This window comes from Rosa rugosa, chromosome 7 (genome assembly GCF_958449725.1).
Source record: "Rosa rugosa chromosome 7, drRosRugo1.1, whole genome shotgun sequence".
In the NCBI taxonomy this organism is placed as follows: domain Eukaryota; kingdom Viridiplantae; phylum Streptophyta; class Magnoliopsida; order Rosales; family Rosaceae; genus Rosa; species Rosa rugosa.
Window position 1 is genome coordinate 3474184 of NC_084826.1, and position 10927 is coordinate 3485110.

General features: G+C 39.0%; 1 protein-coding gene across 1 annotated transcript; it reads left to right on the forward strand.

The window, feature by feature from the left end:
- The first annotated feature begins 5042 nt into the window (after positions 1–5042).
- On the forward strand, positions 5043–9247 carry LOC133723957 (uncharacterized). The gene is given in 3 exon segments (XM_062150830.1): positions 5043–6781; positions 7987–8345; positions 8472–9247. Coding segments are annotated over 3 exon segments (2778 nt in total). The 5' UTR covers positions 5043–5076; the 3' UTR covers positions 9186–9247.
- Positions 9248–10927: the final 1680 nt, after the last annotated feature.

The following is a 10927-nucleotide window of genomic DNA, read 5'->3' on the forward strand; positions in this document are numbered from 1 at the left end:
TGAAGTATGGCTGACTCCTCGTTTCAGTCCATGCCTTTTTGATTTAATCCCAAAAGTCCCTGAACTCACAATTTTCAGTCCAACCGGTCCATCTCCTCCATTCGTTCGGTTGCTTGGTGACGTGTTAGTTATTCCTTGCCAGCTCAACACCACATAAGGCATCGATTGTGTAAAGTGACGAGAATGCCCCTGCTTCAGTTTTTTCCAAAATTTCCTCCAAAGTGGCCCATTTGGGTGTGTAGAGAGGGGAGAGAGCTCTATGGTAGTAAAGTTTGAAGCTTTGGAGATTATCATGGAGGTTTTTGAGGTGAGGAATGGGGGTCGGAGTGTGGGAGACTAGGAGTGAAAGGGTCGGAGTGGGTGTAGAAATTTTCTTTGGGCACCCACAACTTCTGCCTCCTTCACCGGCCGTCACTACAAGACCCCTCATCCGGCGGCGCACCGGTCACGTTCGTCACGTCTCCTCGTCGTGGTTCCTCCTGTGTTCAAGGATCATCCATGCATAGAGCAAGGAGAGAGAATCGAAGCCTGAAAGGTTTTGGGTTTCTGGAGGATTTTCTCCTTTTCCGGCGACTCTGGCCATTACCGGTGACGATTGAGGTGAGGAAACCCTTCTCCTCTTCATTCTCTACACGCTAGTATAACTTGTTGATGTCGTTACCATTGTAGTCATAATCGGAGCCGGAGCCGCTGTGGAGAACGAGGTCGCTGCCTTCTGGGGCGTCGACCTCAGTTTTGGGGTTTGTTCAATTTTTCTGGGTTTTGTGTTTAATTTGTGAGTTTTGGTGATTAGGATTTTTCAGGGTTTTGATTGGTAGTGGTTTTGATTGATATAGAGTGACAAATTTTTTAGATTTCATTTATGGGTTTGGTGCAGAGAGAGTTGGATTTGTTTGTTGTTTTGTTTTTATTTCTTCTTAATGATGGCGGCTCCGAGAAACCTGGTGGGGCTGAGGGATGAAGAGAATGCCAAGGAGGAGGAGCAAGAGGATGATTGGTCCACCGGCAAGAAGCCTAAGTCGGAGCAGTTTCCCCTCACGCGCTGGGAGGTTGTCGCTGCTTTCTTTGTCTTCTTGGGACAGAGGTGAGCTTGGGATGTAACAGTGGAAGTGGAAACGGGATTAAGCCACAAATCTCGACCTGGCTCACCCTGCTTCTTGGGTTCCTTCTCCACCTGGTGGGCCTTTAGCTGAGGTCTTAAAGTCCACCACCAGCGCCACCTCAAACCCGTTGTCTCCGATTACCACAAACGGTAACCACGGCGAGTTTAGTAGCCCATTGGGGAATACGGTGTCGTCACCATCGGGGGCTCTTCAGAAAACATTTGCTTCATTCTCTGATAGCAATGGAAATAGTAGCCCAAATCTTACGAGTTCAAAGGCTAAGACAGAGACTGTTTCTCTATGGTCGAATCAGAGCAAAGCATGGTCATAGTTTTCTTTCTTCAGATCTTCTATTCTTCTTGTTGTTTCGGCTTAGTTTGGTGTAGTTCTTTGACTACAAAAGAGGATTTTTGATTTGGTTATTTGATAAAGAAAGATTTAATCTTTGGACCTATGCAAACGATTATCCAGCTCAATTCATTTTGGGTTACGTACTGTTCTACATACACCTTCATGCAGAGTTGCAGACAGGGGGAGAAAGAATATAAGAAAGAAGACAGAGGAGATTTTGGAAGAAACTGAAGCAGGGGTATTCTCGTCACTTTCCACAATCGATGCCTTGCGTGGCGCTGAGCTGGCAAGGAATAACTGACACGTCATCGAGCAACCGGACGAAATGGAGGAGATGGACCGGTTGGACTGAAAATTGTGAGTTCAGGGACTTTTGGGATTAAATCAAAAAGGCAGGGACTGAAACGAGGAGTCAGCCATACTTCAGGGACTAAACAGTAGTTAGCCCAAAAAATTATTTAGTAAATGTACAAATTAATGCTCCGCTAAGTAGTGAACTGAGAAGAGAAGTTTACTCAACACAAAAATAAGCTCAATTTCTTACATTTCTATTAGCCATAAACTGAAAAAGAGTTGGTATTCGAAGTATTTATTCTTTTTATAGTACTTTTATCGTCTAGTCTAGAAACTTAGGATTTCAAATCATAAAATTACTTCTTCTTATTTTCAAATGGAAGGTTGTCAATAATCCATTAATAAACAAAAATATAGGTAACAACATATCATAACTCACCCTCGAGAGCTACGTCAAAATTGAGTCGTGCTAGTCTACTCTAAAGCAACCTAAATGTAATTATCCTAGAATGCAGCTCTAGTAACCAAAGTAACAGAGATAATATTATGAGTTATGGACCAAAATCCACCTTAACTTTTCATAAAAATTCAGGACCACCCTTCGCTAAGGGGGCTTCCCCTGGATCCCAAATACGGACTCATGAGTGAATGGGCCTAAAAACCATAATCTCATATACCATACTTACCTTGGTAAGAATAATCAAGTAATAGAAAAGTTACTCCTAATCTTTCTACGACACGTGGCAATCTGCATGCTTGTGTGGGCCCAAGCCACACCTCTCTCATCTGAAATAAAAAGACATCTTCTTTCCGAACCTGGTAACCAAAACATCCTCTGTTATTCGGGGCCCAGGTGTTAGTTGGGCTCCTGCCAAGGCCTGCCTCGGGTAATCGGGGCAAACGGTCGATCATAAAGTTCCTGGGTCAGGGGGACCTGCCTCCCCCCCCCCCCCCCCCCCCAAAATACTTTCAGCCAAAAAAAATGTCCTTTGTTAACTTGCCAAGAAAGCTTTTTTCACAACCCAAACAAAAATCCAAACACTCTCTCTTCTCTTCTCTCTCTTCACTCTCACAGCTTCACATTCTCTCTCTTAGGGTTTTCAGAACCGAGCTGAGAGAAAATATGGAGAATGATCCAGACCCGGAAATGGAAGAGTTGGAGGCGAGGCAGAGGAGCCTAGGCAGAGCCTTCGACTCCTTGAATGTCGAAGCTTCTTCGGTCCTATTGTTCACTGCGCAGTGGAAGGAGCTCGAGGACCATTTTGAGTCGACCCGGAAGGAGATCCGGACCAGGTTGGCAGAGCTGGAGGAGCGTGTGAAGCTAGTCGCGGAGGTGGAGGCGAGGGCGGTGAGGTTGAAGACGGAAATGGAGGCCAAAGCTAAGGAATTGGGAGAAATGGAGGAGGTGGTGGAGCAGAAGCGGCGAGAGGTTGAAGAAGGTAATAGTCAGTTGTGTTGTATTAACTTGTTGATTGAAGAAAATAGAGAAGAGCTTAGAGTTAAAGAGAGTCAGTGTTCGGATTTTGATTGATTGGTCAAGGAGAGGTCTAGGAAGTTGAATTGGGTTGAGAAAAGAGTAGAGGAGAAGTTGAATCGGGTTGAAGTGGAAGAGAGGAAGTTAGATGAGATAAGGGGGTTGTAGAAATAATACACCATTATTTTTTACACTTTACGTCATTATTTTCTACACCATTAAGAACAATTCTTAGGTTCACCCCTGGGTGAATGAGCATATTCACCCCCGTTGTCGATTAACATATTTTTACTTAATAAATTTATAATCCAACGGTCTATATCTTAAATTATCCTTTAAAGATCATCTCTGTAGAAAATCAATCGAATCGGAAATCGTTTAATTATCTAATTGAATCAAACAAATGGATGGTTCTAACAACACTTACTACTACTATGATGAACCGTCCATGTATTTCATAGAAATGAATAACTAAAAGGTCTTCAATTTGATTGATTTTTTACAAAGCTAATCTTTATATTACGTTATACAACATGAATGGTTGGATTAGAAAATTATAAAGTTATTATGCGTTAATCGCAAGAGAGGGTGAATTTGCTCATTCACCCTAGGGGTGAACCTAAAAATTGTTCATTAAATATTACACAAGAAATGAAGAGAAAATGATATGAAAGAGAGAGAACATATACTAAATTCGATTTTTACTATAAGCAAAAACGAACAAACTTAATTAGTAAAATTTATTGAAAACATATCAATTATGAGAGAGAGATCTTAGATAGGAAAGCCAGATCGACTTCTCTCTCTAAATTTATTGAAACCAAATGACGAACATGATTTGATCAAACAAATTTTCTTCAACGACAAGTACATGCACAAATTCCTTTGACGCATTTGTAAGGGTTGCACTCGTTGGGACAGGCGAACTTGCATTCCCAACCCCATATACAATTCACCTGAATTTTTGGTGCAGGTGCAATCTCACTGGAATCATAATAACTAGTGTATCCATTAGCCTTCAATACGGGCAAGCCTGCACCCAAGTAATCAATAATCAATAATCAATCAATATTTTTTATTAATATATGCATAATAGCCATAATTTGATAAAAATTAATAATACAAAAATCACAATCATCTATATCTTGTGACATTAGATCCATCACATCAAATTGAACTTGGGCTAATCCAATTAAGAGGTGTAGGTAGCGTAAACTTAGGGTTTCAAAAACCAAAACTCTATTTGATAGTTTGTTATACTCTTAAAAACCAACAAATAATTCAATCCATCACAAAAATATTGCAGAGTACTATGAGCATATATGTGTGTGTGTGAACGATTTGGAGAGACAGTCACTCACAGCAAGCAACGAGTAGAAAGGTCATGATAACCAAGAAAATCGATTTAGGTGCAGAGTTTTCCATTTGATAGAAAATTTATATGACAAACTATAAGTACAAGCAATGTTGTACATCAAAAACTTAGAGAATGAACCACATTTATACTAGTGCACCAATTAGACGTTTATCTTTTATTTTTTTGTTGAAAGGAATAATAATAATAATAATAATAATAAAGCGTTTTTTTTTTAAACAAAGGAAAGTGACTTAAATATTAAAAACAGAAAGTCAAACGTCAATAAAAATAATTTCCTGTTTTGGGAATGAATAAAAATAATTTCCAAACAAAAGAGTGGTCAACTCCAATTACGAGCGGAAAATCAGAAAGACGTGAAATAGGGGGGGACTTCGTGGTCGTATTGATTTAGATGGATCGTTACAGTGCAACGAAAAGACTCGCTCTAGAGCGCCATTAGGGTTTTGCTTTTTTATGTCATAGCAAACGCAGTGAGCATGGAGAAGATAGCATCCGATTTGAAAGTATCGGAGTTGAAGCAGAGGAGTCTAGGCAAGGCGTACGAGACCTTGCATTCCCAAGCGTCTTCCATGCTCGTTCTCAGCATTCAATGGAAGGACCTCCAGGAACACTTCGATTCGACCCGGAATGCGATCCGGACTCGTTTCGAAGAGCTTCAGGAACGAGAGAAGCAGTTGGAAGCCAAGGAGTCAAACTTGAAGTCGGAGATGGAATCCAAGAAGGACGAGTTGTTTGGAGTTGAGAAGCTGATTGATGAGAAAGTACAGGAGGTTATAGAAATAAAGAGATCGATTCAAAAGCACAGTGAGGAGATTGAACGTGAAGAGAAGAGAGTCTTGGAAGTACAGAAATTGGTTATAGACAAGGAGAGGGAGTGTAGATTGATCGAAAGACGGATTCAAGAGAGTGGGAAGAAACTGAGTTGGGTTGAGAGAAGAACTGAAGAGAAATTGAATGAGGTTGAGTCTAAGGAGAAGGAACTGAACAAGTACCGTGAGGATGCTAAGTTGAAAGTGGAGCAACTAAGTGTGATTGATGGGGCAATTGTGGAGCGTAACGAAATCATCGAGTCAAAAGAGGAGAAATTGAGTTGGATTGAGAGGAGTATTGAAGAGAAATCCAAGTTGGCCAACTCTAAGGAGGAGGAAGTGAGAGTGATACAACGGTCGTTGAATGTATACCGTGAGAGTATTAAGTCAAAAGAGAGTGACTTAGATGCGATTCTTGAGTTGATTGAAGGGAAGAAGAAAGAATTTGATGTGAAAGAAGAGCAAATTAAAACGTTGCAGAGATTGATTGAGGGATGTGAGAAAGAGCTCAAATTGAAAGAGGAGAAATTAAAAGAGGAGAAATTGAAGGAGGAAACACTGAAAGTGAAAGAGTACAGTTTGCGAAATAGACAAATGGAGGAGTGGTCCTGCAAGCTTGAATTTAAAGAGAGGGAAGTTGAATTGAAAGAGAAACGATTAGAGTCAAAAATGGAGGAATTTAAAAAATGGGTTGAAGAGCGCGGATAGGATTTGAATTCACTCTCCTCGGAACTGAAAGTTAAAGAGTGTCAACTTAAACAGGAGGCCAAAGAGCTTGAGTTGACTAAGAAACAATGTGGTGTTGTTGCTCAAGTGAAGATTGGGCCATTGGAAAAGACTCCAGCTAACAATGCCATTGTTTCTTCATCTGCAAGTGATCAATCCAACATCAATATTACCGATGGTAGAAGTTTGCAGTTGTTCGTGTATGAGCATATGAAGAGAAACGATTCAATAAGCAAAAAGATCTCATCCTTTCTCCAACAAAAGTCATCAGAACCAGCAAAATTGGTTTTGGATGCAATGCAAGGGTTTTACACTTCAAATTTGACTGTTGAGAACAAGGAGTTTGATTTGGTGCTTATTAGAAGGACATGCATTCTTTTGTTGGAAGAATTAAAGAGAGTCTCACCCCAAACTAATCCAGAGGTCAGAGAAGAAGCAATGAAGTTGGCCACTGATTGGAAGGCTAAGATGAAAGTGGGGAGTGAGAACTGGTTGGAGATTTTGGGTTTTTTGCGGCTTGTTACTACTTATGGATTGACCTCTGCTTATAATGAGAAGGAGCTTCACAGTCTTCTTGATATAGTTGCTCAGCATGAACAAGCAACAGAATTATCACGGGCCCTTGCTACCACAGATAAGGCACATGGTAAGCTCTTTATATCTGATTTATCTTTTGTATAGGGGAGTGAAATCTCTATTTTACAATCCACACTCCATGCTTCTCTTTTTAGCAACTTAAATTTTGTATCTTAGTATATGATCTTTGAAAAAAAAAATTTGGTTTTTTGATTAGTTATCTTGTTTAGGGGTTATTTCTGATTCTTCTTACTCTTTTAAGGTCAGTAAATAGAAGTCTATGTCAGCAGCAATATGCTTTCGACATGTTGTGGAATGAGTTAATGATTAAAGGAGAAAATCACTTTACATGATATTGAAGTAAATTTCATTGTACAATATTATCCTGAACATGCATGTTATAGGCTTTAGAATGCTTCTTTGCCTTTTATAGAATTGTAACATTCTATAAACATTGACCCTCTTTAGTCCTTAATTGGTTAGTGTTGTCCAAGCTTTCCCTTCTTAGGCCAAGTTTGGATCTCAACAGACAATTTCAGAAATTGTCAATCCTATTGCAATTCCCTGATCAGGATTCAGGAGGGTTAAGTCTTTGTTTTGCATTCTCTGTGCTTCACTTTCCAATAATAATTACTTTCTCTGTTCTGATTCTACATAGTAGAAGATTTTCCATAACTCCACATTATCTCTGAAATTCCATTAACAACCTATTGTTCTGCTCCATCTCTAGTTTATTATAGTAGTACTGATGCCTTTGATGTGGAGTAAAGGGTGATCCAATGCTTATAGTACGGTAACATTGGGTACATTCCGTATTGGATATGCCTTATGATTTTGGGTTTCAGAGCAGCACTATAGAATAGTTATATTACTCTAAGAAGATTTCGCAAGCTATGATTTTAGACGACAGAATGACAGATATCAGAATTGTTTACTTTTTAGACCTCATTGATATTCTCTGCACGATGATTCCATATTTCCGCCATTTTTGTAACTATGCTGTTTAAGACTTATCACTAATAGCATCTTTTGTTTCATGTTGTCCTCTCAGTTAGGTAAGAATCTAAGTTGACAGATATTCGCCCACATATACTCTGCATCTGATACCATGTCATCCTAGATCTTGGTACTTGTAATTTACTAGGTAGTACTAATAGTTATATATGCTCATCCCGCCCCACAACTCACCACTTGACTGAAAGCATTAGTAGCACTGCTGTAAATTTCATTGATATCCTAAATCACTGACTTTCTTTTTTCGTTACATCTGCGTAGCAAATAGCAACATCTGTTCTCCTATGAAAATTGAAAAAACAAAATCTCCAGTAGCCCAAAATGAAGCAACCATCTCTTCTCCAAATCTTCAGCAAGCTACCACCACTATTGACGCAAGGAACTTGCAGGGGTTTCAAAATGAGCAGTTTCGTGAAGCCTGTGATTCTGCTGATTCTGCTTTGAAAAGTATTATTTATGATCTTATTGGAAAGAAGAGACTGATTGGGGCTGTTGGGTTGATTTACACCATGAAGTTATTTGACAAGTTTCCCCCAGTACAAATCTTAAAAGAATATGTTGATAATGGAAAGAGGTGCTGCAGGAATAGAACCAAGAGAAAGAAATCGCTGGATGAAAAGGTGACTTAATTATCTCTTCTTTGGATATTCAATAGTGCTTCCTTAATAGTTATATCTAGAAAGTAGAAACTCTTAGGAAAATGTACATCTATCAAAACTTGAATTTTCATTTTTTTTTTCTCACAGGATATGATTACAGACCAGCATATAGCAGATCTACGAGTTGTTATTCAATGTATCAAAGATTACAACCTCGAGTCTGAATGTCCACCTGAAGAAATTGAATCACAAATTGCTGCGCTTGAAATTGTTAAGGAGCGGAGACGTTTAGCGTCATCTTCTCTTGTTTTGAAGGTTGAACAGCAACAGAAAAAGGTGCTGAAAAATGTTGAAGTACAAGAACAACAAGAGCAGAAAGCCTCCAAGGGTGAACAACAAGAACAGCAAAAAGAACAGAAAACCTCTGAGGCTAAACTACAAGAAAAAGTACAGCAGAAAGCCTCCAATAAGGTTGAAGAACAACAACAGCAACAAGAGAAAAACGCCTCCAAGGTTAAACAGCAAGAACAACAAGAGCAGAATGCCTCCAAAGTTAAACAACTGCAGAAAAAAGGGAATAAACGTCCAAACAGCACATTTGCCCCCAGGTTTGATCACCAACAGCAGTGTAAAAATAAATTTCAAAGAACATCTATATTAGCTGATAGACACCCGGACCACCCTGACTATCCGAATCCAAGTTCATCAACTTGGACACATGAAAGTAATGGATACCGTGAACAGTTTGGTACTGCCGTCAACAAGTATGAAGTTCATGCTAATTATGGACATCCTGTGCAGTTTGGTACTCCTGCCGATGGTAGCGCTATTTATGCATACGGTGGACAAATCTCGGAATAAATCAATCATATCCCCGCCCTCCTGGTCTCACTTGCTAATTAACCCTGAAGTGCTAATGTATAGATGGCACCGTACAAGTACAGTTTTGTAGGTTGCCTGCATTGTTCCCTCTATAATCTATTCTAGATTGGTTTTCCTACTGAAAGTTTCAATTTGAAAAAGAAAAAAAAAACATTCATTATATTACTTTGATGTACAGCAGAATATTTTAACTCTTTAACATTTTTGGCCGTTGTACTACGGACATGGAAATTGCAGATGCATGTTTTTCTGTATATATAAGCACTATTATGTTAACGGCAAGGATGAATATATCATTTTTATTTAAATTTCCGATTTTGAAGCCGGCAAAATCAAATAAGCAAGGATCACCTATAACCCTACAAAATTGTTGAGATACAGTATCTTCAAAAATTTCTTAAGCAGCTCCTCCTTTGTCATGGGCAACTCCTGTTAATTACACCACTTGGTTAGGGTTGCTGGACCTTGAGCTATCATGTTTAATGATTATTTTTGGATATTGGTCTTTTTTCTTCTTCTTTTTTGGATAAAAGAAAAGTTTTTACTTTTGGTCCCTCCTAGATGTTAAACAATTAACATTTAGAGCGAAATTTTTTACTGAAATAGTGATAATAGAATGAATGGTAATTACATGGTCACTTATCCTTAGATTTAATTTTAAGAGTTGAGATTAAAAAACTTGAAATTCATTTTTGATAGTAGAACAAATTTCATTTTACCTCCCTAACCTTTATACCCTTTTGAATCAAGCCCACAGGGCGAAATAATATATTCATCACAAGCCAGAATAGGCCATTACATACCCTTCCGCTGTCATTTAAGGACATAGACAGACAATAAGGTAGTGGTAGTACCCATGTGGTACGTAGAAATAGACCCACTCATTATACATTTCAGATCGTAGAGATAGCGGATATCCTCCTTCGGTACTACTCCAGAGACGCTAAAGAGACATAGAGTGCACATCGGTGCTTAGTTTCCTAATACAAGGAATTATAGTAATTTAGATAAAACTAAAAAATACATAGGATTGGGCCTAGGCCCAAATCCTAGCCCAAATAAACATTGAACTAGGGCAGAAACCTAGCCCAACAATTTGCAGCCCAACATGGCAGTCTTCAAGGAAATTCGCCCCGGCCCATCAACCGGTTCGGGCCAGTCAACCTGCTCCTCCCATCCCCGCCGCACTGCATCGTCCGGCAAGATCCGTCCGGCCCCCATCGCCTAATCCACCATTTATCCCTGAATCACTTGTGTTCTTACACTTTTAATTTTGTAAGTTCCCCTGTACTTACCAATTTCAATCAATCTGGTCCAATTCTTAGTTTTTTTACCAACTATTGTGTAATATATTTTAAAATTCTTGTCACTTGTGCTATAATTTTGCATTCCACACTAGTAAATCGTCATTCTACAAGGGATTCCAATAGAGTCATATTTTCATTTTACAAAATAATTGATGAAAAAAATTAATAATTGGACAATATTGATTAAATTAGAGAGCACAATGGTACATGTGATGAAATTAGAAGTATAATGGTACAACTGATTTAAGGCGTAAAAGTCAAGGAGGTAAAATAAAATTAGCCTACAGTAATAGGTAAGTGAGTGTGTGTGCAGTCTTCGCCTAGCTAGCTAGCTAGTAGTCATTGAGTTCGAAAATAGGATGAATCCTTTAAAGACCAAGAAAAATAAAAGACGTCAAATCATGATTCAGTAGA